The 23,291-nt window shown below is 36.9% G+C and overlaps 3 protein-coding genes across 3 annotated transcripts in view; 1 reads left to right on the top strand and 2 right to left on the bottom strand.

Annotated features, from left to right (window-relative positions):
- Positions 1 to 13,725, top strand: part of LOC144470636 (uncharacterized) — a 41,647-nt gene extending 27,922 nt beyond the window's left edge. Inside the window, exons 4-7 of the mRNA XM_078182031.1 lie at positions 2,637 to 2,861; positions 5,188 to 5,415; positions 5,524 to 5,834; positions 8,810 to 13,725. Of these exons, the coding sequence (XP_078038157.1) occupies positions 2,637 to 2,861; positions 5,188 to 5,415; positions 5,524 to 5,834; positions 8,810 to 9,317 (1,272 nt within the window). The 3' untranslated portion in view covers positions 9,318 to 13,725. The remainder of the gene's footprint in view (positions 1 to 2,636; positions 2,862 to 5,187; positions 5,416 to 5,523; positions 5,835 to 8,809) is intronic.
- A 249-nt stretch (positions 13,726 to 13,974) lies between these two features.
- Positions 13,975 to 19,565, bottom strand: Cluap1 (clusterin associated protein 1). The gene is made up of 6 exons (XM_078196869.1): positions 19,509 to 19,565; positions 19,211 to 19,407; positions 16,992 to 17,390; positions 16,334 to 16,572; positions 16,095 to 16,273; positions 13,975 to 14,272 (listed from the first exon to the last, which is right to left on the bottom strand). The coding sequence occupies exons 1-6, from the start codon at positions 19,528 to 19,530 to the stop codon at positions 13,980 to 13,982; spliced, it is 1,329 nt and encodes a 442-aa protein (XP_078052995.1). The 5' UTR covers positions 19,531 to 19,565; the 3' UTR covers positions 13,975 to 13,979.
- A 323-nt stretch (positions 19,566 to 19,888) lies between these two features.
- LOC144478756 (large ribosomal subunit protein mL62) lies at positions 19,889 to 21,454 on the bottom strand. The gene is made up of 3 exons (XM_078196963.1): positions 21,220 to 21,454; positions 20,929 to 21,117; positions 19,889 to 20,858 (listed from the first exon to the last, which is right to left on the bottom strand). Exons 1-3 carry the CDS (start codon positions 21,373 to 21,375, stop codon positions 20,598 to 20,600), a joined length of 606 nt encoding a protein of 201 aa, XP_078053089.1. The 5' UTR covers positions 21,376 to 21,454; the 3' UTR covers positions 19,889 to 20,597.
- Positions 21,455 to 23,291: the final 1,837 nt, after the last annotated feature.

Raw genomic sequence — 23,291 nt, 5'->3', positions numbered from 1 at the left:
ACCAATCGATCAGCAATATGTTTCTTTGTTAAGGGCGGCTTTCTCTGCATTTTTTTACGTTTTATATGATCAGATTGTTGTAATATACGGTGTACATTCCTTACATTGGTTTCCATTGCTGCTTCCTGTGCTATTTGACGTGCTGTTAGAATGGAATTTCACGCAATTCATAATATTTTCCGTGCATCACGATCATTCACAGCGCGCGGTCGACCTTTGCTTTTCTTTTTACCGTAATTCTCGGGGTCTTTTAAAAAGTTTCTAATTACATTTCGACTTCTCCCTATTAATTTCGATATTTTCGAAATGCTTGCATCGTTTTTTAAATTTAAAATAATTTTTTCACGGTTTTATTTGATTCGGTACCACGGGTCATTTTCAAAGATGTAAGCTAATATTTTTAAATATCTAATTACTTAATCTTTATTATTGCCTGCTTGTTATTGAAAAATAAACTATTTAAATATTATTTGATGTTAGTCTCTCAACAGGCACTTTGATACTAACTTCTCTGTTACTACTGTCCTATCATTTTGTCGTACCCGGTTTTCATATAAACAGATATAATTCTTGGAAAACCACGTAAACAGTCATCGCTATTTCGTATATTAATGAAATAAGGATACTGTTTATATAGAAACATGCAAAACCTTTCTATACATTATTGGTTTTGAGAAACACGAAAAATCCTGGGGTGTCCTATCATTTTGTCGCGCAGTGTAGTAGCGTTTACGTCGAACAACTCACTAAATTCATGGCTGTTTGATGTATTTTTCATTAAATCTTGTATTTCGCTTTTAAAGAAAGCTACAGCTATAAAAAAAGACCGGAGTTGCATTCAAAAATATATGAACTAATTGTTAATAATAAACCGGCTCACTTATAATATCATTTAGGTGATTAAATAACAATTTATAGACGATCATTGCAACATAATAACATTGCTTACATAACTAATATAAACCTACGAAACGTGTTTCTCAACGACTTTGACCGATTGTGAACTTTCAAAAATTTCTTTCAAGCATCATTCAGTGAACTATTTCGACTACCCAATTTGTTCTGCTTAACACGTTCAGCACCGCGTCACCCAAATATGGGTGACACTAATTTCTGACCAATCTTGAAAATTCATTTTTATTGTAATAGATTTGAACAAAGTGAATTTGAGTAGAATGTTTCGGATGCGAAAGAATTCTATTGCAACCACCTATGATAAATGTTAATATTCTAGTTTCGCTTCAATTAATTAAATTGCTTGAACTACAGTCAGTTCCACAAGTATTCGTACCCTCATTGCTTATAAGAGAAATCTGTTGTAATCAAGGGATGCATGACAGATTTTGCAATAAACTTTTTATTAGGAATAAACACACGTATAAAGTTTATTTATACAAATTATAACAAAATTTATTAACTAATAATAAAAATATATTGATTTTATTCCTCGTGGTACGTAATAACAGTCCACAAAAGTGTTCGTACCATTCTTAGCAAAGTCGATTTTGTTTTGTTACATCGTCATTTCACATCGAAAATAATTTCCACAGTTGACAGTCGATTGGGTGAATGCCAACAAAGTAGTCTAGTTCGAAACTTTGTCAGAATAATATCAATAATCAGAAATGAGTCGAAAGAAGTCCGAGACTACTCTAGAAGAGCGTAAAATAACTTTTATATCACACCAAGAAGGCAAAAGTTATGTTGAGATAGCAAAACTAGTAGACAGAAGTAAATCGACGATTCAATTCACCATTAAACAGATAAAAACAAGTGATAGTTTGTTAAATAACAAACGTACTGGACGACCAAGATTTTAACAATTCGAGAAAGAAATACTGTTATACGTGAAGTACAAAAAAATCCTCGAATTAGTTCGCCTAAGTTAGCTACAATATGTAACATGATGAATACTGCTCAAATTGTTCGTGAGTGGATACTTTACCGCGTCCCCCATTTTTTACATACACCTCCTCAGAGTCCAGATACAAACCGTATAGAAAATTTATGAGCGGAAATAGATAAAATACTACGCGAGTATGAAATTTTTAATAAACAAATGCAAAAAAACAAAATTTTGGAAGTTTGGAATAGTACCAAATATCGCATTAAAACTTGTAGAAAGTATGCCAAAACGATTAAACGGTATAATAAGGCATAAAGGTGGACCCACTAAATACTAGAAAATTAATATAAAGTAAAAAAGCTACTCTAATATGCGATTTTTTGACAAAATCTACACTGGTACGAATACTTTTGTGGACTGTTATTACGTACTACGAGGAGTAAAATCAATATACTTTTGTTATTAGTTGATCAATTTTGTTATAATTTGGTATAAATAAACTTTATACATGTGTTCATTGATAAGAAAAGAGTTTATTGCAAAATTTGATATGCATCCCTTGATTTCAACAGATTTCTCTTATAAGTAATAAGGGTACGAATACTTATGGGATTGACTGTATGTCGAGATTTTAATGGTTAATTCTCGGTACTGAACGTGTTAAAAATAGTCACTTTGTCAATAGTGAAATTTTGGAAGACGACCAAATATCGATACCGATCATTGTAGCCCAACGCCGATCCCCATTATTGATTTTATCAATTGTCGTATCGAAATTAATTCTAACGAGATCCCTGCGCCTGCTGTCTCCAGATTCAAATTCTTCGTTTACTCGGCGTACTTCGACGATAGGGTTGGGAACGCGGGCACGTCACCAGGAAAAAAACAGGGCATGGTGCGTATAATTAGCGCCACGAAGACCAGAGGACCGGAGCGTGTTTGGTGCAGATTTTGGTATCGAACGGAGACCGGCGGGAATGTGACCGCTTCCGTGACGGTGGCTGCTAAAGTGAAGGTGCGTCAACCGTGCGAACGAGGTTATGAACTTAAAACCAAAAAAAAAAAAACATTGGAAAAAAACGGTAACAAGTTCCGTCGTAACGAAGCCAGGCTCCGTGCCGCGCTGCGCCGCTGTGCGCGTTACCTCTCGTCGAAATTTATTTTGCCGTTTTCCTTTTTATTTTCGAACGCGTTCGAACAAGCTCAGCCTTGTGCGCAAGCACGCAAATTAGAGGCAAGATATTTCTCCTTGAGGGCCGCGCGGCGGCTGCCGTTGACTAACCTGGGGGCATGTCGACAGTACGGGGCGACATTGGCGTGCACCGAGGTTATATTGGCAACCGAGTTGGCAAACTTTTAACCTTTGCCTGGCGCGCGCCTTAACGTGTAACGCGAGGACATGCGTACGGAACTTTGGTGATCACCACTTGTGGCGATTGCTACGTACCGGGTGTACTCCTACTCGTGGTATACAGGGTGTCCCGTAATTCGGAGTACAACCGGGAAGGGGGTGATACTACGTAAAAAAAAGAAGAAAATATTTTGGTATAACATCTTTTCATCTGGAGTTCCGTTTTCGTGATAATCGACTTCAAAGTTCGTTCAACTTGTAAACGATTGAATACAATTTGCTTGTCGTGTATTTTACTACTTTGCTTGTCTCTGTCCGGGACAGTGTTTACAAACAGTGATAATTGTGCAGGGAAGTTACGAATTTTTTAAATAACAATTATTCCTGTTGAATATGAACGATATTTCAAATGTTATACATTTGAAACACAAGATTACTCAGGCATTCGAGAAATTAAAAAGCGATGACAACTTACAATCTGTCCAAATGTCATTAATTCATCGAGCAAACTTATGCATGCAGCAGCGAGGAGGATATTTTCACAAATAATTGTAGCATTGTAGTAGTAAGTAGTAAAAAAGAATAAAAAATGAGTAATCAGTAGACACACTTTGTATTGTTTCAACTGCACAATTATCACCGTTTGTAAACACTGTCCCGGACAGAAGAAAAGCAAAGCAGTAAAATACGCGACAACCAAATTTTATGAAATGGTTTACATGTTGAACGAACTTTGAAGTCGATTATCACGAAAACGGAGCATACATATTATAAAAAATGTTATACCAAAATATTTTCTTCTTTTTTGATGTAGAATCACCCTCTGCCCGGTTGTACCACGAATTCCGGGACACCCTGTATATGTGGGAAGTGTACGCTAAGTAACATATGTACTGAGCGTATAATCTGTTACAATTTAGTCTTAAAAAATAAATGAATGGCAGAATTTATAAATGATAAACACACTCTCATACGTAACACATTCTAAAACATGAATGTCTTTCATAGACTCGCGGAGATTAACCCTTTCGGTACGAGTGCCGGATATATCCGGCGCACATGCGACGACCGGTATAAATAAGAGAATTTTATATAAATAAATCTTAATATTTTACATAAGTACCTCTGAATATCTCTAAAGTTACAAGCAACACTTTTGTTAAAAAATGTCGTTTTATTAAGCACAGTTTTTATTTAATACTTAGGAAATATCTTCTTATAAAGGAGGACGGGTCATTTGCGGCGACAATTTTCGGCGCGGGGCCTCGTACAGCGAGAGTGTCACGGCGGACAGAGTGCTCGTACCGAAAGGGTTAATGCTGATTCTGTCAACCTTTCAAAGTGGTTAACCTGTGTTACTTTATTAGAATGACACCACATTTTTATCACAATGTAAGCTTCAGCAAAGGAATTGGTTTAATTGTTTCAATTGTGCAAAGTGTTAGTATTGTCGCAAGCAAGCGAAGCAAGACGTGTGACCCCTATACGTTCAGCATATTCGAGTATGCAATATTCAAGGAATCATCAACAATAGTAATGATAATAATAATAAATATAATAACCGAAATAAGTAAAAATGGAGAATTAATGGGATAGAACGTAACAGCGACCGTGGGACATACAGTGAGCCGCATTAATATGAATATTTTTGTGACGTGAAAATTAAGCACTAGTTCATTTAATATCAATTAACAATAAAACAATACAAATTATGTAAATAAAACTTATGTTTGTAGAATCTAAAGTAAGTTGTTCAGACTTATTAAAAACCTATAAATTCATTAATTCAAGAAACAGTAAAGATACGGAGTAAAAATTTCTCGAATACGATGGTGTCCGAATATTAATGCGGCCCATTGTACACCCAATAGTTGAAAAAATCCTGTCAATGTTCCGGCAACTCAGGGTGCTTGAATTCGCTCAATTGATAGCTGTATGACCTCGTTTCATCATCTAGAGTGACGATCAGATTTATATCATGTTTCGACAGGTGATCAGGGAGAACTGGAACTTGAAGTACAGCGCGTGCTTCGTCATCTGTCCGTTACCTAAAGAGTCGCCGGCGACCGATAAAGTACCGGAAACGGTGAGCGTTGTAGCCCGGCTGAAAGCAGCTCCGACCAATCGGATCCTCGTGCAGAACCGACCGGAAACTAGGGCAGAGGACAAGGAGTTGCTGGCGGTTTGCGTGAAGCCGCTGCACTACGATTACAACCGAGTACGTGTGAGATCGTCGGGGTCGCGGCGAAATATCTCGCGGCCGGAATTATCATCGTCGTTCGGTCCCGGCCATTCTTCTCTGTCTCTCGGCGCGATAATGTTGCAGGTGCTGCAACTTGTGGAGTTTATCGAGCTGCACGGGCTGCTCGGCGCTACGCACGTGACACTTTACAACGACACGGTCGGCGCAGAGGCCGGATGCGCCCTCAAGTACTACGAAGCCAAAGGTCTCGTGACCGTGCTACCTTGGCACCATTTGGACATGATTTCGCAGCGCGAGATCCGCACGGAGGGGCTGTTCGCCGCTTTGAACGATTGCCTTTATCGATCGATGTACAAATACGAATATGTGGCGTTGGTGGACCTCGACGAGTTCATTATACCGCGGCACAACGACACGATCGTAGATCTCATAAGGTGAGATGTCACCCCCATCCTTGAGCTTTTTGTTTTCGGAAATGTGTCTTCTCTCTTCCTTTGTTTCCTTTGTTTCTCCATTTGTGGCAGCGTCTGCCATACCAACCGCTGTGATTTTGGCTTGTTTACGGGCATAAATGGATTTTATCGAATAAGACATAGTACATTTTTGCGTTCTTTTATTTCGTTTAATTTTGAAAAAAAAAATGTAATATGCTTATTCAACGAATGTGAAGTAAATTGTACGCGAGAACGAACCAAAGAAATTACATTTGCTGGATATTGGAATTAATCCAAATTATATTCATCGTCCTGTAAATCAAATTCACCAGTTTGTAAATCAAATTCATTTTCTTGCAAATCAAATTCACCCTTTCAAATTTACCCATTCGCAAAATACTTTTAATTCATTCTCTTAAACCGGATGACATTGTAATGACGAATATAACGACGAATTTAAAATACTTAAACAGTAATTTTATATACATATTCGCATAGTAAAAATATTTCTTTCATAGACTCATTTTTTAAAAGACTTTCATTGGATCTTCACCTAAAGTGGTAATAATAGTAAAGTGAGTCTCGTGTAACCAACAAGGTCATACAGTTCATGAATTTTCTAAAGGCAGGCATTGTTTGAAACAAGCTATAATTCGTCCGAATGTCTTTATTTAGCTTCTACAGTAATCATGAAGCAATTTGAAACAAATATTTGGATTTATATTTATACTATTTATTCTCGAGACATCCAGTATATGAATTTCATTTTTAAAAGAGTATATTTTTTCTAAAAAAAGGGGAGAATATGACCTGAAAAGATAAATTTAGAGTGCGAAACCTGTATAGATTAACACATCAACTGCCACGTCGGTCATGCGTGGGTGACACAATTTTTTGTTGGTTTTTAAAAGCTGATACCGCCGTGATGTATTTATATAAAATAAATGCTACAAATTATGGAATTAAAAAATCTTCAATATTGGTGTTGAATTTTTAATTTTTAATTCCATTAATCGAGTTAACATGATGGTCAGCAGTGGTAATAGGATTCTTATCTCTCCTTTTTTGTTAGCTACGTGAATTAACGTTCATTATACTGTTATCCTGCTAGTATTGTCCCATAGCTACGGTTGTCCCATAAGTGTCTACCGCGCTACGCTATGAGTGACTCTAAGTGGCTGTATTTATGTAAATATGCAGACTTATCTCTTAGCCGTTTATGGCATCGGTTTCAGTCGTCCCAGAGCTCTTTCAAAATACGTTACGTTGGTGACAAAGTCTCTTTTAAAAATTTTTAAATATTACATAAGCATTTAATCAAGGAGGGATATGCAAATCGATATGAAGTTTGGGTTCCACATCTATTGACGGAAACCGGCCTTATGAACCGCGTCTCTACGTGCGATTAGTTTCTCCAGCGACATGAAAGGGATCCTTTCTTAAAGAAGCTTGTCACTGGAAACGAGACTTGGATTTTACACCAAAATGTGCATTGAAAACGCACTTGGTCTAAGGAAAATAGACCTTCAACTGTTGCGAAGCCTGGACTTCATCCGAAGAAGGTTCTTTTGTGCATTTGGTGGGACTGGAAGGTGTAGTGTACTACGAGCTCCTTCCTCACGGTGATACGATCAATGCTGACAAATATTGCAATCAACTGAATCAATTAAAAAGCCGCCATAGTAGAAAAATGTCCAGAATTGGCGAACCGACGAGGCGTCGTTTTCCATCACGACAACGCAAGACCACATGTTGCGTTGGCCGTAATGCAAAAATTATTACATTTTGATTGGGACATTCTACCTTATCCTCCTAGCTCCCCAGATCTTGCTCCATCCGATTATCACTTGTTCCTCTCCTTAAAAAATTCTCTCCGTGATAAGTCTTTCAAATCCATAAGCGAAACAAAAACGCACCTAGATGAATATTTTGCAAATCAGCATCAACAAGTTTGGAAATAGGGCATAATGGGGCTTCCTGAGAGATGGAAGAAGGTTATAGAACAGAACGGTTCATATATAACATAATAAATTCACCTTAAACAGTAAATATCGTGTATTCATTTCGCATCAAAAAAGGGGAAGAAACTTATGGGAAACCCTAATATTTTGCAGGATCGCATAAAGTGTCGATTCGTTACAATAAGATATTCTGTTTTGTTCAACAAAAACGCATCCAATTATGTTTTTATGTGGATATGGTATAAAAGCGAAATAGTACCGGCAAACAATAGTAGATTGATTGCAGGTATAAAATCCTTACACAAACAGTAATCAATTGAACTATCATTGCAATATAATATCGAATCAAATTCGTGATTAAGTATTGATCTTATTCACTTCGATTAGATCAAGATAAAAACCAATCTTTTGATAATGATACTTAATCATTAAAATAAATCTAGGTACACAATAATTATTAATTTTTTTTCTGTCTTAAAAGATTATGGAATGACAAAGAGTACTAAACACCGTAAGGATAGGGTGGGGCAAAATTTGTCGTATAAACCTATGAAAAATCTAGTTTTAGCAATTTAGAGATATACCGGTCGATACTAAATAAAGTAAATTATTGTGATTTACAAAGCTAATCGTTTGACACCGTCTTTTTCTTCGAGTTATCAGAGAATGTTTGTCAATCCAAGATTTTAACCTGAATTGTCCCGAACATGAGACTAAATTACTGTAGACTAACTAATATAGCATAAATCATAAGGCACATGATTGATAAGATTAGAATGTTACATGTTATCAAAGTAAGCGAGATAAAAGTAAAACTTTATCATATTTTTCCTGTATGATCTTAGCATCGAGATATCGTAAGAAGAATCCATAGGAAAACTGCCTCGTTCACTCTGCATAGCTAATCCACTAAAACCGTCCCAGATTTGCCACTTAGCTGTTCACTCGATATTTGCTACTTGTCTCCGGAAGTGGTTCTCAAAGGTTTAAAGGGTGTGCTGCTCTATGTTTCAGATGGATGGGCAGCCGCATAAATACCAAATCGACCGGCGCGTACTCGTTCCAGAACGCGTTCTTCTATCTGCAATGGGCGGACGATCCGTTCATAGTGACAAGTCGTACGCCGATCGAAGCCGGCCTGATCACGTTGCGGAAAACGCGACGCCGCGCGAAGCTGCACCCGCACAAGCAGCGCTCCAAGTACATATGCAGGCCGCAGAACGTGGTGGAGGCCGGGAATCACTTCGTCTGGGAGTTCATACCTGGCCACGGGACACTGAACGTGCCCTCGGACGCGGCGATCCTGCATCACTACAGGGTATGCGAGTTCGGCGGCGACGACTGCATCAAGACGCAATCGGTGATCGATCGCACGGCCTACAAGTACAAGGAGAGGCTGTCGGAGAACGTCGCCAAGACCTGGACGGACCTAAGCGCCGAATGCCTGTTGCCGAAACTGGAGCCGGTGCCGGTGACCACGCAACGAACGAAGTCCGGCCCTCTGCTGAAGCTGGTCAGGTAGCAGAAGACCATCGCCGACGAGCTCTGGGATATCGGTAACTTTACCGGTACGCCCAAGGTAGCCAGAACTTATTTCTACAACTACGGTGGCCCTTAGTTTTTCGCGTTTCGCCGCGAGAACTTCCGCGTTGCGACCCTTTTTCTACCTTTAGCGACACGCGTGTCCACTCGCTGAATCTCGTTTTTTCAAGAGAAATTGTTGGGAAACCCCGGGAGAGGAACGTTGCCTATTGTCCAACCGTGACGAGGGCGCGACGCTTATCGACAAAATTGACGAATGATATTTTTCTACGTGAGAAAGATGCGCGACCGGCGGGAGAGCACGGGAGAACGTTCGTGTACCGGTCTCCGAGTCGATCGTGCATCTCTTACGCTATGGTGCTTCTTTCACGATTTTATACCTATATATTTACCTAGGCGTTCGTTTCTGTTCCGGACGAGTCCGATCGACGCGGGAATCGATTGCGGGATCATGAATATTATCGCGTAGGGCCTAACCCGGAGGCGAGCGAAGTACTGATTCGCGACATCGATGATGATTTCAATTATACTGTCGCATTCACACGTCCCACAGTGATCAACTCGCACTCTACTATTAATACATTTTATTTTTTAATCGTGCCACTTGGTCATGCAAAAATATAGGAATAATAAAAAAAAGTAGTCCACTACACATGGTAGAGGACGTGTTAACACATTATGTCAGACAGTTGGATCAAAGTGGATGGAATCTCAAATCTTTTGTATTTTCAACACCCTAGTAAAATTCAGTTAGCTTCGAATATGATAAAAAAATGAATTTTGCAAAGTGGTAAAAAATTAGTGCTAATCAAGTTTGTATCATTGGTGGTTGTGCTTTATTTAATACAAAAATCTCATATATTAGCGTTGCGAAAGTTGTAATTTCGTTGAAAGGAATCGTCCGGCTGTAATCTTGAAATCCCTTTAAAGCTCGAGGTTTCTATTTTCTCGATCATATTTTATGCGAGAAAATTGGCCACTGTGCGACACACAATTAAAACGGCAACGAGACGCTCGAGAATAGTGGACATTTTTATCTTCGTCCCCGTTTGACGATTCGCTGCTGGCTTGCGATTGTTGCACCACGAGATTACGATGGTAGGAATAGTAAACTAAGGCGTAACTATGTCTGCCATCTGAACACTGAACAATCTGTACGCTAAACGGTACGCAAGCCTTTAAGAGGATATTGCTATTTTCTGAATTTTTTTTGAAATTTTTCGCATGTATCCTGACATTATTTTGTTGTGAAATATTCTTTATAGATATTCAGGCTATATTGTTAGGTTCGTATATTGAACATATTCTTTAACCAGTTAACTGTGGCGATCACTTTGCAAAGTGTTCACCAGCTTGTGCCGCGATAATTAAGCGTCGACGAAGGAAGTTATGAATCCAATTCAAATTAATTATGATTTTCATTTGTTTGTTTCATTTCGTCTTGACCTCTAAACATATTAAAATTCACAAGTATATTTCAGATTTCGTCAGAATAACAATTTTAAATATCAAATTGTAACAAAATTTTACGCATCACGGATATAATGAACGTGAAACAAGAAAGACAGAGGGTAATAGCTTTAATACCAGAATTATAACACAAAATTGCATGAATCTGTAAAGGTTTTCAACCTCTTAGGCACTGAGCACCACTACAGTGGCTTTCGCGGATATCATCAGATAAATTGTTAAAGTTAAAGCGCGTGTATCATATCTTTAAGAAAAATTAAAATTTAATCATCAAACTCTTCATTCCAATGTACTCGTGTAAAGAACAGCGTTATATCCATCACACATTGCAGTGCCGTATCATTTACACGTAATTCACGTTGAACAACTGCCGTACCGAGAAACAGCCTTGCGTAAAGTTCCGCCGTGTCTAAGAGGTTAAAGGAGTAACGTTTTTTCACAATCTAGAGTTACTTCGTTAAACCATTCATAAGATATCGTACATAAATTATGGACACAATCCAAATGCATATCAAAAAAAATTCCCAGAGCAAGCTCTCGAAGCAGTTTAAAAAGTAGCGATACATTTGTATTTATCTAAGAAAGAACAACAAAGAACAAATGGTGGAAAGTCGTTGCGAACGAACTGTAACGTATAGCGTTCAGCATTTCCTTTGCCGCATTTCTAACCTTAAAATAATAGACAACTGCCACTATTCTTGAACGTTTCATCCGTGTCCCTAAAGTCATATCAATCTACAGTAAGCATACTATAGTTGATTTTATTACGATTGACTTTCTGTAATTATCAATTGGGATCAACCTACGCTCATGATTTGAGCGATCACTAGAGACACGCGCGGCAAAACAATTGCGGCAAGCTTTTTCTCATCGTGTGCAATCAGACGTCGTTTCGCTCTCTCCAGCCTACACACCTCGGTCTACATTGCCGGCTATAACGTGAAGATTCGATATTTAATACTGTTGTCTTGTTGATACGTTCTTTTCGAACACATCTATAAGTCCGCACAACGTATAAAGAAAAACATACGCATATCCATAGGATCAATACCTAGCCGTAGTTCATGTATGTATAATATGTATCTAGAACATCCAGTATTTAATCTATAGCAAGCGTGTAGGATGCGTAATGTTTACGAAGAGAAAAAGAAAAAAAAAAGTATAAGATGGAACGAAACCAAAGGAAGAACCGCCGTTTACACCTAGCTATTTGTACCCGACGAATCAGTTACGAAGAAACGCTCTGGAGGAAGGAGGACCCGTCGATGCCTCCGGCGTCGATTTTGACGAAACTTGATCTGAAACTGTCCGATTAAGAAAAGCGCGAGAGTAAAGGATTTTCTGAAGGAAAAAAAGCTATTTTCATCCACGCCGAAAACAGAGAAGCCGAGATATCAAGTGAAACTTCATCGAAATGGATCGTTGCCCCCGTTGGCTTGGAAACAAAGATTTTAGTTCGGTTTCGTCTCGGATCAACGTTGAAACTCACGTTGTAACGGCTTCGCTCGTTATCGACCAGTCTCGCGACATTTTCTCATTCGACCCAGTGAAAGTACTTATAGACGAGCATCGTTGCACCAAGGTGGTCATGTTAGACAAAAGAAGATCGTGGACAGAGGAGCATTTTTAGCTGTACGTGTGAATGTATGTTCGCCGCGTATGTATGTTTATGAGTATGCTTGGGAGGATAGAGTGAATTTCGTGCGCGCGCTCGCGCGCGTGTGGTATGTATATGGGGCATATGGAAGACGCAAAGCCGAGCGTCTCTCGCGATAATGAGAATGGTGAACCGTTTCTATTCATTTCTTAAGATTACATTTTTTACACGCACATACGTTTATGTATATATGTGTATACACCGGCGTGTACGCGCGTTTAACGTACACAGCACGTAGGATAGGAGAATACATACATGTGATCGGTGCTGAACCAGAAATCAATCTGTGGTTTTGTCACGTTAGGAGAGAGCGAGAGAGAGAGAGAGAGAGAGAGAGAGTGGGCGAGATGAAAAAAAGAGATAACAAGAGCGAGAGTTAATAAATATTATACGTCGACAATATGTATTTTGATTCCCTTGAAAATATATTTCGTAACGCGGGTCTGGAATTCCTTGTTCCATCGATTGGTGCGCCCTAAATACCTCGTTAGCGATCACTTAATTTCGTCGCGCATAAAATATACATGTTGGAATTATCAACATTGTTACCAAAAACATTCTTTCTGATAATAGGACAACATTTAAAGAAATATTGTTTGCTTGAAGGGTAATTAAATCGTGATGAAGATTTATTCGTATGAGTCGTCGTCATTTTCTTTCGCGAAGCGACGTATTTTCATTAAGACAAGGTTAGAGCTAGTGGAAAGACAAATTCAACAATGTATAATACGTTAATTTTTAAACGACTTTGGAGAATTCATTTTTTCTGGCGCACGAAGATAATCTTCAAGTCTGAAGAATAATTCTACCGAATGTTATTTGAATATTATACTATAAAATTATAGGGAAACAATTATACAATTATACAGCATTTTGTATAACATGTACGAAACGGGTAAACGATTTGTCTCTTTACAAGTTACAACAGTTTTTAACGATATATCATGGCTCTGTTAGTATTCAGACATTTTTTTTAACATTAAAAATGTAAAAGAGATATTCAGAAATTGAAACAATTTACGCGAATTGTTTCCATATTTCGATAATTGGATTCTCTTCTAATGCAATTCGGTTAACTCGTCTTTATAATGCATCTAGTGCTTTAAACCAAGCCTCTATACCTTGACCTTGGAAGATACAGCGTAAACTATACATTATTGCTTTTTCTTGTTCTAGAAATGAAACTTGAACGTAACAAGCGAAAGAAGTGACTAGGATAGCACCGATAGCGTTTAAACCGTGGCGAGAAGCGGACGCTAATCCGTGAAGCACCGCGCGCATAGCGTTATACGAACGATTATGTTTTCAATGATTTAACGAAGCTCTATATACACGTGCGTCTTAAATGTTTTTTACCAAAGTTACAGTTCTACAATGAGTCACAGGAGGAGAATAACGTATTACTTTTTATCAAACATCTATTTACAGTTGTATTGTAAAAATCTGCGTAACACTGATCAATAATTACACGAACAGTATATTTTATAGTTTTTTGTAACTGTCTTTTTACAAGGGTTAAAAATCCTCATCCGAATGATCTAGCTTACTGATGGCTCGTTTTTCTTGTCCGACCTTCAAATCAAAATTCCCCATCTCTGTTCCTCCAACGGAATCCAAAATATCATCCTCCTCCTCGTCGTCGTCGTCGTCATCGTCGTCGTCGAGATCACCGTCGATCAACAGATCGCTGTCACTGTCCAACGAACCGGCACTGTCGTGCGATGATTCTTGGATCGTGCCCCTTTGTCGGCCCGACATGCTGCCATAAACTCTGCGCTGCGATATCTGCAGCCTCGACGCGCGACCAGCTATTTTTTTCGTAGACAGTAATAAATAAATGTATCCATATAGTATCTCTTTTAACCCTTTGCACTCGAATGGCGACTCTGAAGCACCATTAAAATGATTCTATTACTGTGCAAATAATTTTTATAACAATAAAGTTTAGATTTGAAAAATTGTTGAGTAGCGAAACTGTTACTACGAGTCGCAAGAATTAATTTCCTACGCATAACAATGCACTTTGTTGCATATTATAGAAATACAATGAGCCAGGATAATTATTTCACATTTACAGTTAAAACGGCTTCGAGTGCAAAGGGTTAACAAATTCGTCGCCGACAATTAGACACTAAAATCCCCACATAATTAAAGCAATTTAATTAATTAGAATAAAACTAAAAAGTTCACATTTATCATAGGGGATGACATTAGAACTCTTTCGCATTCGAAAAATCATAGCCGAATTCAGTTTGCTCGAATATAGTGCAATAAAAATAAATTTTGAAAATTGTTCAGAAATTAATGTCACCCAGGCATGGGTGACGCAGCGACGAACGTGTTAAGTAAGCTTTCTTTAGAGCAAAAATTAATGAAATTTTTTTTCAAACTTTAAGTTGATTCTAATTCAACAAATACTTGCAATCTATTGGGTTGGGGAGAAAGTTTGTAGCGTTCTTGTATTGTAAAAAATCTAATAAAAAAAAATAATAAATAGTAAATACTGGATTAATTTATTGTTGTAACTGTTGTAAATGCTAGATATCTCAATGTCATGATCTAATTGAATCTAAATATACGCGCCACATAAGTTATCAATTGTTTTGGCGCTCACTGTTTCATCGACTGAGCGCGACAGTGTAACTGTTTCAGTGTTCTTTTATTAGTCGTGATCGTACTCTTGCCAGAGGAAAAAGTAATGTCCACGGAAGGACAAATTGAAACCAAAGAAGATTGTTGTTACTTATTAACAACTTATTAAAAAGGCTACTAACTTATACCCCAACCAAATATATGGAAAATTATTGTATGTAATATATACATATATATAAGACGAAAATTCAATCAATCTTAGGTTCCTGAATATGAAATGTGAAATGATCAAGTCTTTGAAAACCTAAAAAGTCTTTGGTAACTTGATCCTAAACAGGTATCAGGACGTAGAAGAAAGTAAAGTGTTGTTCATCACTTTTGGTAACAAAGAATTTTTCGAACTACCACAGAAAGTGGAATTATTGGGTTGGCAATTAAGTAATTGCGGATTTTGTTAATAGATGGTCTTAGCACATTCTTTTGTTTCATCAACGTGTTCAAAGCATTTAAGTTATATTGTTTGCTTACTGTCTGGACTTTCATCTTCAATTTCGTAAAAAAATTGTATCGATTAATTATTTAGTTTCGTTTTTATTACTGTTTAAAGACGGAAGGACAAGAAGCACATTTTTGACATATTTTATTGTATTATTTCCAAAAAGGCAGGATTAAAGCACCATATTGTTTTCTTGCTGTTTGAACTTCCACCTTTAATTTAGTAAGAAAATTGCACCGTTTAATTATTTAGTTTCGTTTTTATCACAGTTTGAAGATGGAAGGGCAAGGCGCGCGTTTCAGACATATTTTATTGCATTATTTCCAAAAAAGCAAGCATCGCAAGCACGATTTTTATGTTATATACAGTATATTAAAATGAAGCCTTGAAAGAAAGACAGTGTCAAAATTCATTTGTCTAATTGAATAAACTTATATTTTTAAGCAAAAGAATTGAATTCTCCTTCTTATTTTGAATCCGCAATTACTTAGTTGCCAACCCAATACACTGACTGGCATTTAAATTCCCTAAACCTTTCTTACCAGATTTGAGTCTGCTGCTTGGCGCTCTTTTCTCGTTGATTTGTTTCTCTGTTTCGGCAAGTCGGGGCGGTGGTTCCTGAAGATTCGTGGGCAATATGGAGTCGTTCCCTTCCATCATACTCTCGAAATTCGCGTCCTCCGCTCTCATTTTCTCCAACTGTTTTCTGGTCGCCTCTTGCCTATTGTACAATAATAATGCGGAAGTAACACAGGAAAGTTATCGCTTGTAACCTACGCACCGTCTTTCGAATCTCTCCTGTTCCGTTTTCGCAGCGTCTTCGTACAAATGCTCGAGATACGCTAGATAGCGAAACTTTTGCAAGTAATCGTCGTACAACGAACGCAACTCGATTTCCAACTTGTCGAACTCCTCCATGAAAGCTGGTCGCACTTTTTTCAACGTTTGCAGCCTCTTTTGATTTCTGTCGAGCTCTATGCGCCGCCTTTCGATCCTTCCGTCCAAGTTTTGCTCTGTATCCTTTTCACAAAATGTAAACGCGACACGAAAATGTTACCAAAATGTTTTAAACGTTACGAAATGTTACACACTTCGGTATCGAAATCAGAAAAGGAGAAAATCATCTCGTTTAACTGAAAAATTTCTCATTCTAAACATAAAAATTGCAATCTATTAATGATTTTCTGGGCCATTTTGAAGATCCAGCTTTCTACGAGAAATTTAAAAGAAAGACGGTCTAATTGAATCCGATGGGAAGATCAAAGGTTCTAGATAATGCTGTCTAAGAGTTGCATTTCAAACAATTGATTAATAAACAATTAGAAACAATCATCTTCACCATCAGAATAATGATGACAGAATATTGATTTGCATTTGCTGTCAAACTCGTTAAAATTATGAAAAGAAATATAGTTTTTTGGAAGGTAAAAGGATAATACCTTGACGCTGTCAATTTGTTTTTTGGTATCGTCAATCTCCTTGTGCATACTATCGATGACGTTTCTCAATGCCGTTTCGATTTCTACCGTGTCGAACTGTCTAGCAACTTTGGAGTTACGAATTTCTCGTAGATCAACTTCACGTCCTAATAAGTCGAACAGCGATGCACCGGTGACAGTCAGTTGCCTTGCCAATTCTCTTGTCGACTTTAATTCGTTAATTTTATCGGAGATATCAAAATTGGATACGTCAAAATTATCCTCTTCGGTCATGTTGCCGTCGATGCTGTTGCTCTGGGCATCGTATAATAACGTTGTAACTTTTAATAGCTCTTTTACAGCATAGCCGTCCGCCTGGTACAATTTCTTTGTGTTCAATTTCACGTTCGTTTTCAGCGCCTGGTTTTCAATATATTCAAACTTATTCCCGCAGCTCATCGTTTTATTAGTAAATATATGGCGAAGTAAAAAGTTTTGAGTCTTTTTCGTTAGATGCCTTTAGTGCGAGCCATATCTCACGATGTATACGTTGCATCTTGTCATTCTATAAGGCGATTTAAAGGCGACATAACGCTTCAAAAAATTGTGTAACGTGTTTTGTTTAGTGAATCCAGTTGTGTGTTAGAGCGTTCCAAAATGGAGGGGAAAAAGGGAAAATTCGATACATTCTTTAATACCACTACGACCAAGGGGAAAAACAGAGCAGGCGGTCAAAAAAATTTATGCTGTTTATGGACCCAATACAGTATCGAATGTAATATGAACGTCGAAGATGAGACAGACACGTTCTGGTAGGCCACTCGTCGAAAATGTTGATCAAATCATGAAAATCATCGAGTCAGACCGGCATGGGAGCACTTATTCCATTGCTCGGGAACTGAAGATTAGCCAGAAAACTGTTTGGAACCATTTGCATAAGGCTTGTCTCAAGAACAAGCTCGATGTATGGGTGCCAAACGAATTGATGCAAAAGAACCCTTTTCTTTGCAGAAGCGTAACGAAATCGATCCGTTTTTTAAGCGGATGGTGACTGGGGATGAAAAATAGGTCACATACGAGAACAACAAGCGAAAAAAATCGTGGTCCAAGCATGGTGAGCCGGCACAAACGATTGCCAAGCCTGGATTAACGACCAAGAAGGTTTTTACTGTGTGTTTGGTGGGATAGGAAGGGAATCTTCCACTATGAGCTGTTCCCATCGGGCCAATCACTCAATTCAGACATATACGGTCAACAACTGATCAGATTGAAGCAAGCGATCGACGAGAAGCGTCCAGAATTGGCCAATAGGGAGGGTGTTGTTTTCCATCAAGACAACGCAAGGTCGCACACATTTTTAATTAGGCGCCAGAAGTTCCGAGAGCTTGGATGGGAGGCTATATCGCACCCGCCGTATAGCCCAGACCTGGCACGAAGCGATTATCACCTGTTCAAGCATTTGCAAAATTTTCTTGATGGTAAAAAACTGGCCTCAAGAGAGGATTGTAAAAATGAGCTGGTCAAGTTTTTTACCAGTAGAGACGAGGATTCCTTCAATCACGCAATTATGAAATTTCCTTAAAAATGGACAAATGTTACCGAACAAAATGGCGCATATTTGATCTAAATCGTATCATTCTAACTGTGTTAATTTCATCGTCGAAATAAAGAGAAAAAAGGCTCAGAACTTTTTACTTCACCTAATAATATTAAAAAACACATATATTCTAAATTATAAATTGCAATTACAAAACTCAAGGTGACACTAACATTCCGATCAAAACGGAAAATAGCAGAAAATTAATTGTTGCCATGTATGCTCCTTTTTGTACCAAGCTACTTTTACTCGAAACATTTTTCATGCAACATGTAAATTACAAGAAAGAGTAAGTTGACAGAACTAATTGTCTTGGTAAATACGGTCTTGTTATTTTAAAAAAGTAATACAAACTAATCACTCTTAGTTCCTAGTAATTTGGGTGTTAACCCTTTGCGATCGAATGACGGCTCTCAGGCGCCTCTAAAAATTATCATGCCATGTTTTAAAATAATCTTTATCATATTTACTAATATTTAAAAAATTGTTAAGAGCTATTGTCTGTTACATAAGTCATAAAATTCAATTTTATAATTTATAAAATGCTCCAGGTTATATAAAATGGAAGCACTGTAAGTTTGAAGAAATATTTTGGAATTCCAATTAAAATGGCTCCAACTGCAAAGGGTTAACATTTGCTTACCATAAATTCAGCAACGGCACGTATTAACGCGATGCGTTCTTCTTCGGTATTATGTTCGGTAGGCAGATCAACATCCGGGTCAAATCTCTTCACCAGCCAAATAAGAATCTCCGCTACCAATGGAAAATTTGGTATGCGAAAATTGCCAACTGATATGAGCCTCGGATAACCGAGCACACGCATCATTTCCGTGAAATCTAGAAAAGAAATAAATATGACATTTCTTCGAATCAGTTTTTGAACTTCCAAAGGTCTTCAATGAAACATGTGATTAATATATATGTATGTATATATATACTTCTTAGATCGCGAAATGACATTGTTGGAGAAAGGAGGAATTGCTACTAAACGAAGCATAGTACTCGTCAATAGGGGTCGGTGTTTTCATTCAAAACACACAACACGCGTTGCCAAGGGAACTCTTCATTTTATATAGGTATGTATTTGAATGTCGTTTAGAGCAATTTAAAAGCTAAATCATATTCTAAAGGGACAGGAATATTCAGAAGATTTTCGTTGATTTATATTGTGCAGAGAACGTTTATTTATTGTTCAAATAACAAATAATTCTTGATAAGTTAGTCATAAGTAGTTCGAAATAAATCTTTTCGGTGTCCAAGTAGTTTATTAATTTTACGTATATTATAAAATATAATGAGTTGTCATAATTAAGAGCAGTCCTGGTTTAAATAAAAATTGGACTTTTCATCAGAGCTGTTCTAAGGGAAACAGAAACCCTAGCATGATTAGTCTATTCTTATATCTCGTTCGTGGTTTCACGTTGCTGCGATGGCAGCACTATATTGATCGTGTGAGATATACGTGTAAATAAATAAATTAATTTTAATATTGATATTCACACTTATAATTTAATTTAATTTTTAATATTTTTAGTTCAAATATTTTGGACTAAAAGCTGACTGAATGTTGACGCTTTCAAAATTTAGAAAAGTCCGATTAACATTTATAATATGAAAAAAAACTACATTAATATAATTGAATAACTCGTTAATATCGAAATTATCAACATAATAGAAAACTAAGAAATTTAATAAAATAAAGATCTCTTCTTGCTAACGTGTTCATTTCCATGAACTATCGGTAAGGCAGTACGCAACACGAAATGATAAAAAGGCATGTTGTGATCCTAAGTACGCTTTCTTATCATAGCATTTTATCCAGAGTCGATAATGCAGACCTTTAGACGGGATAAGCACTATAAATAAGTTCGTACGGATTAAAAAAAGATACAAAAAAATTAGTACTTCTGTAGTTACCTCCCACAGAAGGTTTAACGTATGCATTCTAGTACATTTGGTCTCGTAAATTTTTTATTTTGACAATATTATTTAATATACAGTATAAGGTAAGTAATGATTGGCTAAAATTATAAGTTCAGGTCATGAGCGTTTACGCTTCTCTTATGTTCCGAATTTTTTCGTTTTTCATGAATTCGTTTCCTAGCTGCAGCCAGGAATTGTTTTCGTTTCATTTCTGCAGTCTCAGGAGATATCTCCGGTGGAGGTTTTATAACTTCTCTGATCATTGTTCGTAACTTCTCTAAAGCATCAGCTAAATTCAATTGCTGAGAGCGTGTTAATTCTGATTTAATGATGAGACAACCATCCTTTGTCAGCTTGGTCATGTACTGCAATTAACATTACCTTCATTCATGGATAATTGTATATTTCAATTAAAATACCAATCTAGAGACAAACCTTTACGATCAATTTTTCTCTGATTTCTTCTGACAACCACTCAGCACTTTTTACTTGAAATCTAAGATTTACTTTACTATTTGTACGATTAACATGCTGTCCTCCTGGACCGCTGCTACGACTGTACGTTATGTCAAGTTTATCAAGAGGTATGTAACCACTGAATTTGGCCTTTGGATCTTCAGGTTGCTAGAAAAATTCGAAAACATTGCAAGTATTGGTTATCATAGTATATCCTTTTATATTTAATATAGCATGGGACAGTAATAATGTTCGATACAATAAACTTACAAAAGTTGGCGTGTACAGTTTTAGGTTACTTGTAGGATATAAATTTTCCATAGAGTATGCACTTTTATACGTAAGTGCTCTCCCGAGGACCGAGAACTGATGTTGAGACATGTCATTTTGAAAAATTCTTAAACACTGTCTACCGACAATATTCATTTTCTTTTGTACTAAATTTCATAAACACTGTAGAGTCACAGACAATCGATAGTAGAGATTGTACAACTTGTAGAACCATGTATCACAGACCAGTTATAGAATAGACCGCTCATGCAATGCACAGTAAGGGATCTTACTGCTGCATACTTTCAGGCGACAACTAGATCCGTCAGTGAGGGTCGGTACAAAAGTTTTCATTGCTCCGATTGGCTGACGATTCATTGCTGAGATAGGAGTCACGGCGGATTGGATAAGTAGCAGAATGGTGGGGGCCCATTACTGGGAGTAAGTCCCATTACTGAAATTTTATTCGTGTCACCCGCAATATTACCAACCGAGAGCAAAATACGACTGCAGCGCTTACTGCGGTAAAAATTATACACTCAGTACGCATTTAAACAAATGAATAATCGGTGGATAAGATTGTAAAGAATATCTTATTCTTTTACTTTCATTGTTTCCAAGAATAAAATTAAAAATCATCCATTATCATATATATATATATATATTGCCAGGCATTTTAGATATTTCAGATAGATCATCGAAGCATGACACAATGTCCAAAAAATTTGTTTTCAGTTTAATTGTTCACATTTATTTAAAGGCATCAATAAAGCATAATAAATGATTACAATATAAGTTTCAAATTAATGGTTAAATATATTAGGCTTAATTCATTCAGAATGAAATATATGGTAATTATTTGATCGGTAATGGTAAAGCTTTTCAGCGCGATGAATAAATACTAATGCTCCTTCGCACGTTATTGTGGTTCACGCATTGACTTTCCATCATTTATTGGCGTAAACCAATAATTCGTGTATTATTTTCAAAATTATAAATGTCGTATTTGATGAATTTGATTTAGCATATTTCATCTGTGTTCCCAATTCTGATATGTGTTCATTGCTTTGCCGTGATGGCAGCACTATACAGGACGCAACGAAACCCGGACGCTACAACTTGATAGTCACCCTTGTCAGGATGGGAATTGGCAAGATTTCTACAACAAATCTACAAAAATATGAGATAAATCTCGTTCAATAATCAAGTAAATAAAAAAATTAAATAAAAATTAAATATATAAAATTATAAATATCAAAGATTTCGAATCGTTTCTTTCAAGTTTCAACTTATCTATACTTACTACAATCATAAACTTTCCTGAAATTAATAACTTGCGAATTTAAGACTTGCAGTAATAACGCATATTTAACAATTACTAAAGGAGGTAGAATAACTGATCGAAATTCCACGCCTGCAGTTTTATAGTGCATCAACTGATTTTTATCAACTTTGTAATTTACATACAAGTTACCCACATCTACAAAGCGCATTATTTGAATCTTTTTTGTAGGCTCAGATAAAGAGGCTAAGGAGCGTGAGTTTTTTCTTTTTCTCGTTCAAAATAATTGCAATTTTTTTAAACTTTTCAGTCATCTAGTTACATCTGGTAATTCGTCCAATTTCAAAATTTTGTTCCGATTTAATAGGTGTTTGAACACTTTCGTGAGCAACTGTATGTGCAGTTAGTGTAAAAAGTATTCGTACACTGTATTTTCAATTTTTGACACATTGTCAATATTTGAACTGTGCCGTACATCTATAAACCTGGATTCATTTTAACCACTTAGCGGCGTTGATCTATTTTTGAGATAAATTTTGTATCTGTTTTATTTGTCACAAGTTTCTTTCGACAAATTGTTCTAGAATTATTCTAAAATGTGCGAAATTTATGAATATATTACACAATCATTTTAACTTAAAACGTAGGAAGAGTACTTTTGTCGTAAAATCGTCATTACCTTGTGACGTGTACACATGTCGTCCGCAGCTAAGAGGTTAAAACGTGAAGTTTCTATTTATGTTACCCGTTGTTCGTTTCCCTGTAACACGTTTTGCATAATATATCTCAT

This window comes from Augochlora pura, chromosome 1 (assembly GCF_028453695.1).
Source record: "Augochlora pura isolate Apur16 chromosome 1, APUR_v2.2.1, whole genome shotgun sequence".
NCBI lineage: Eukaryota > Metazoa > Arthropoda > Insecta > Hymenoptera > Halictidae > Augochlora > Augochlora pura.
Note: the sequence above shows the minus strand (reverse complement) of the source record. Positions and strands in the feature narration are given on the sequence as shown.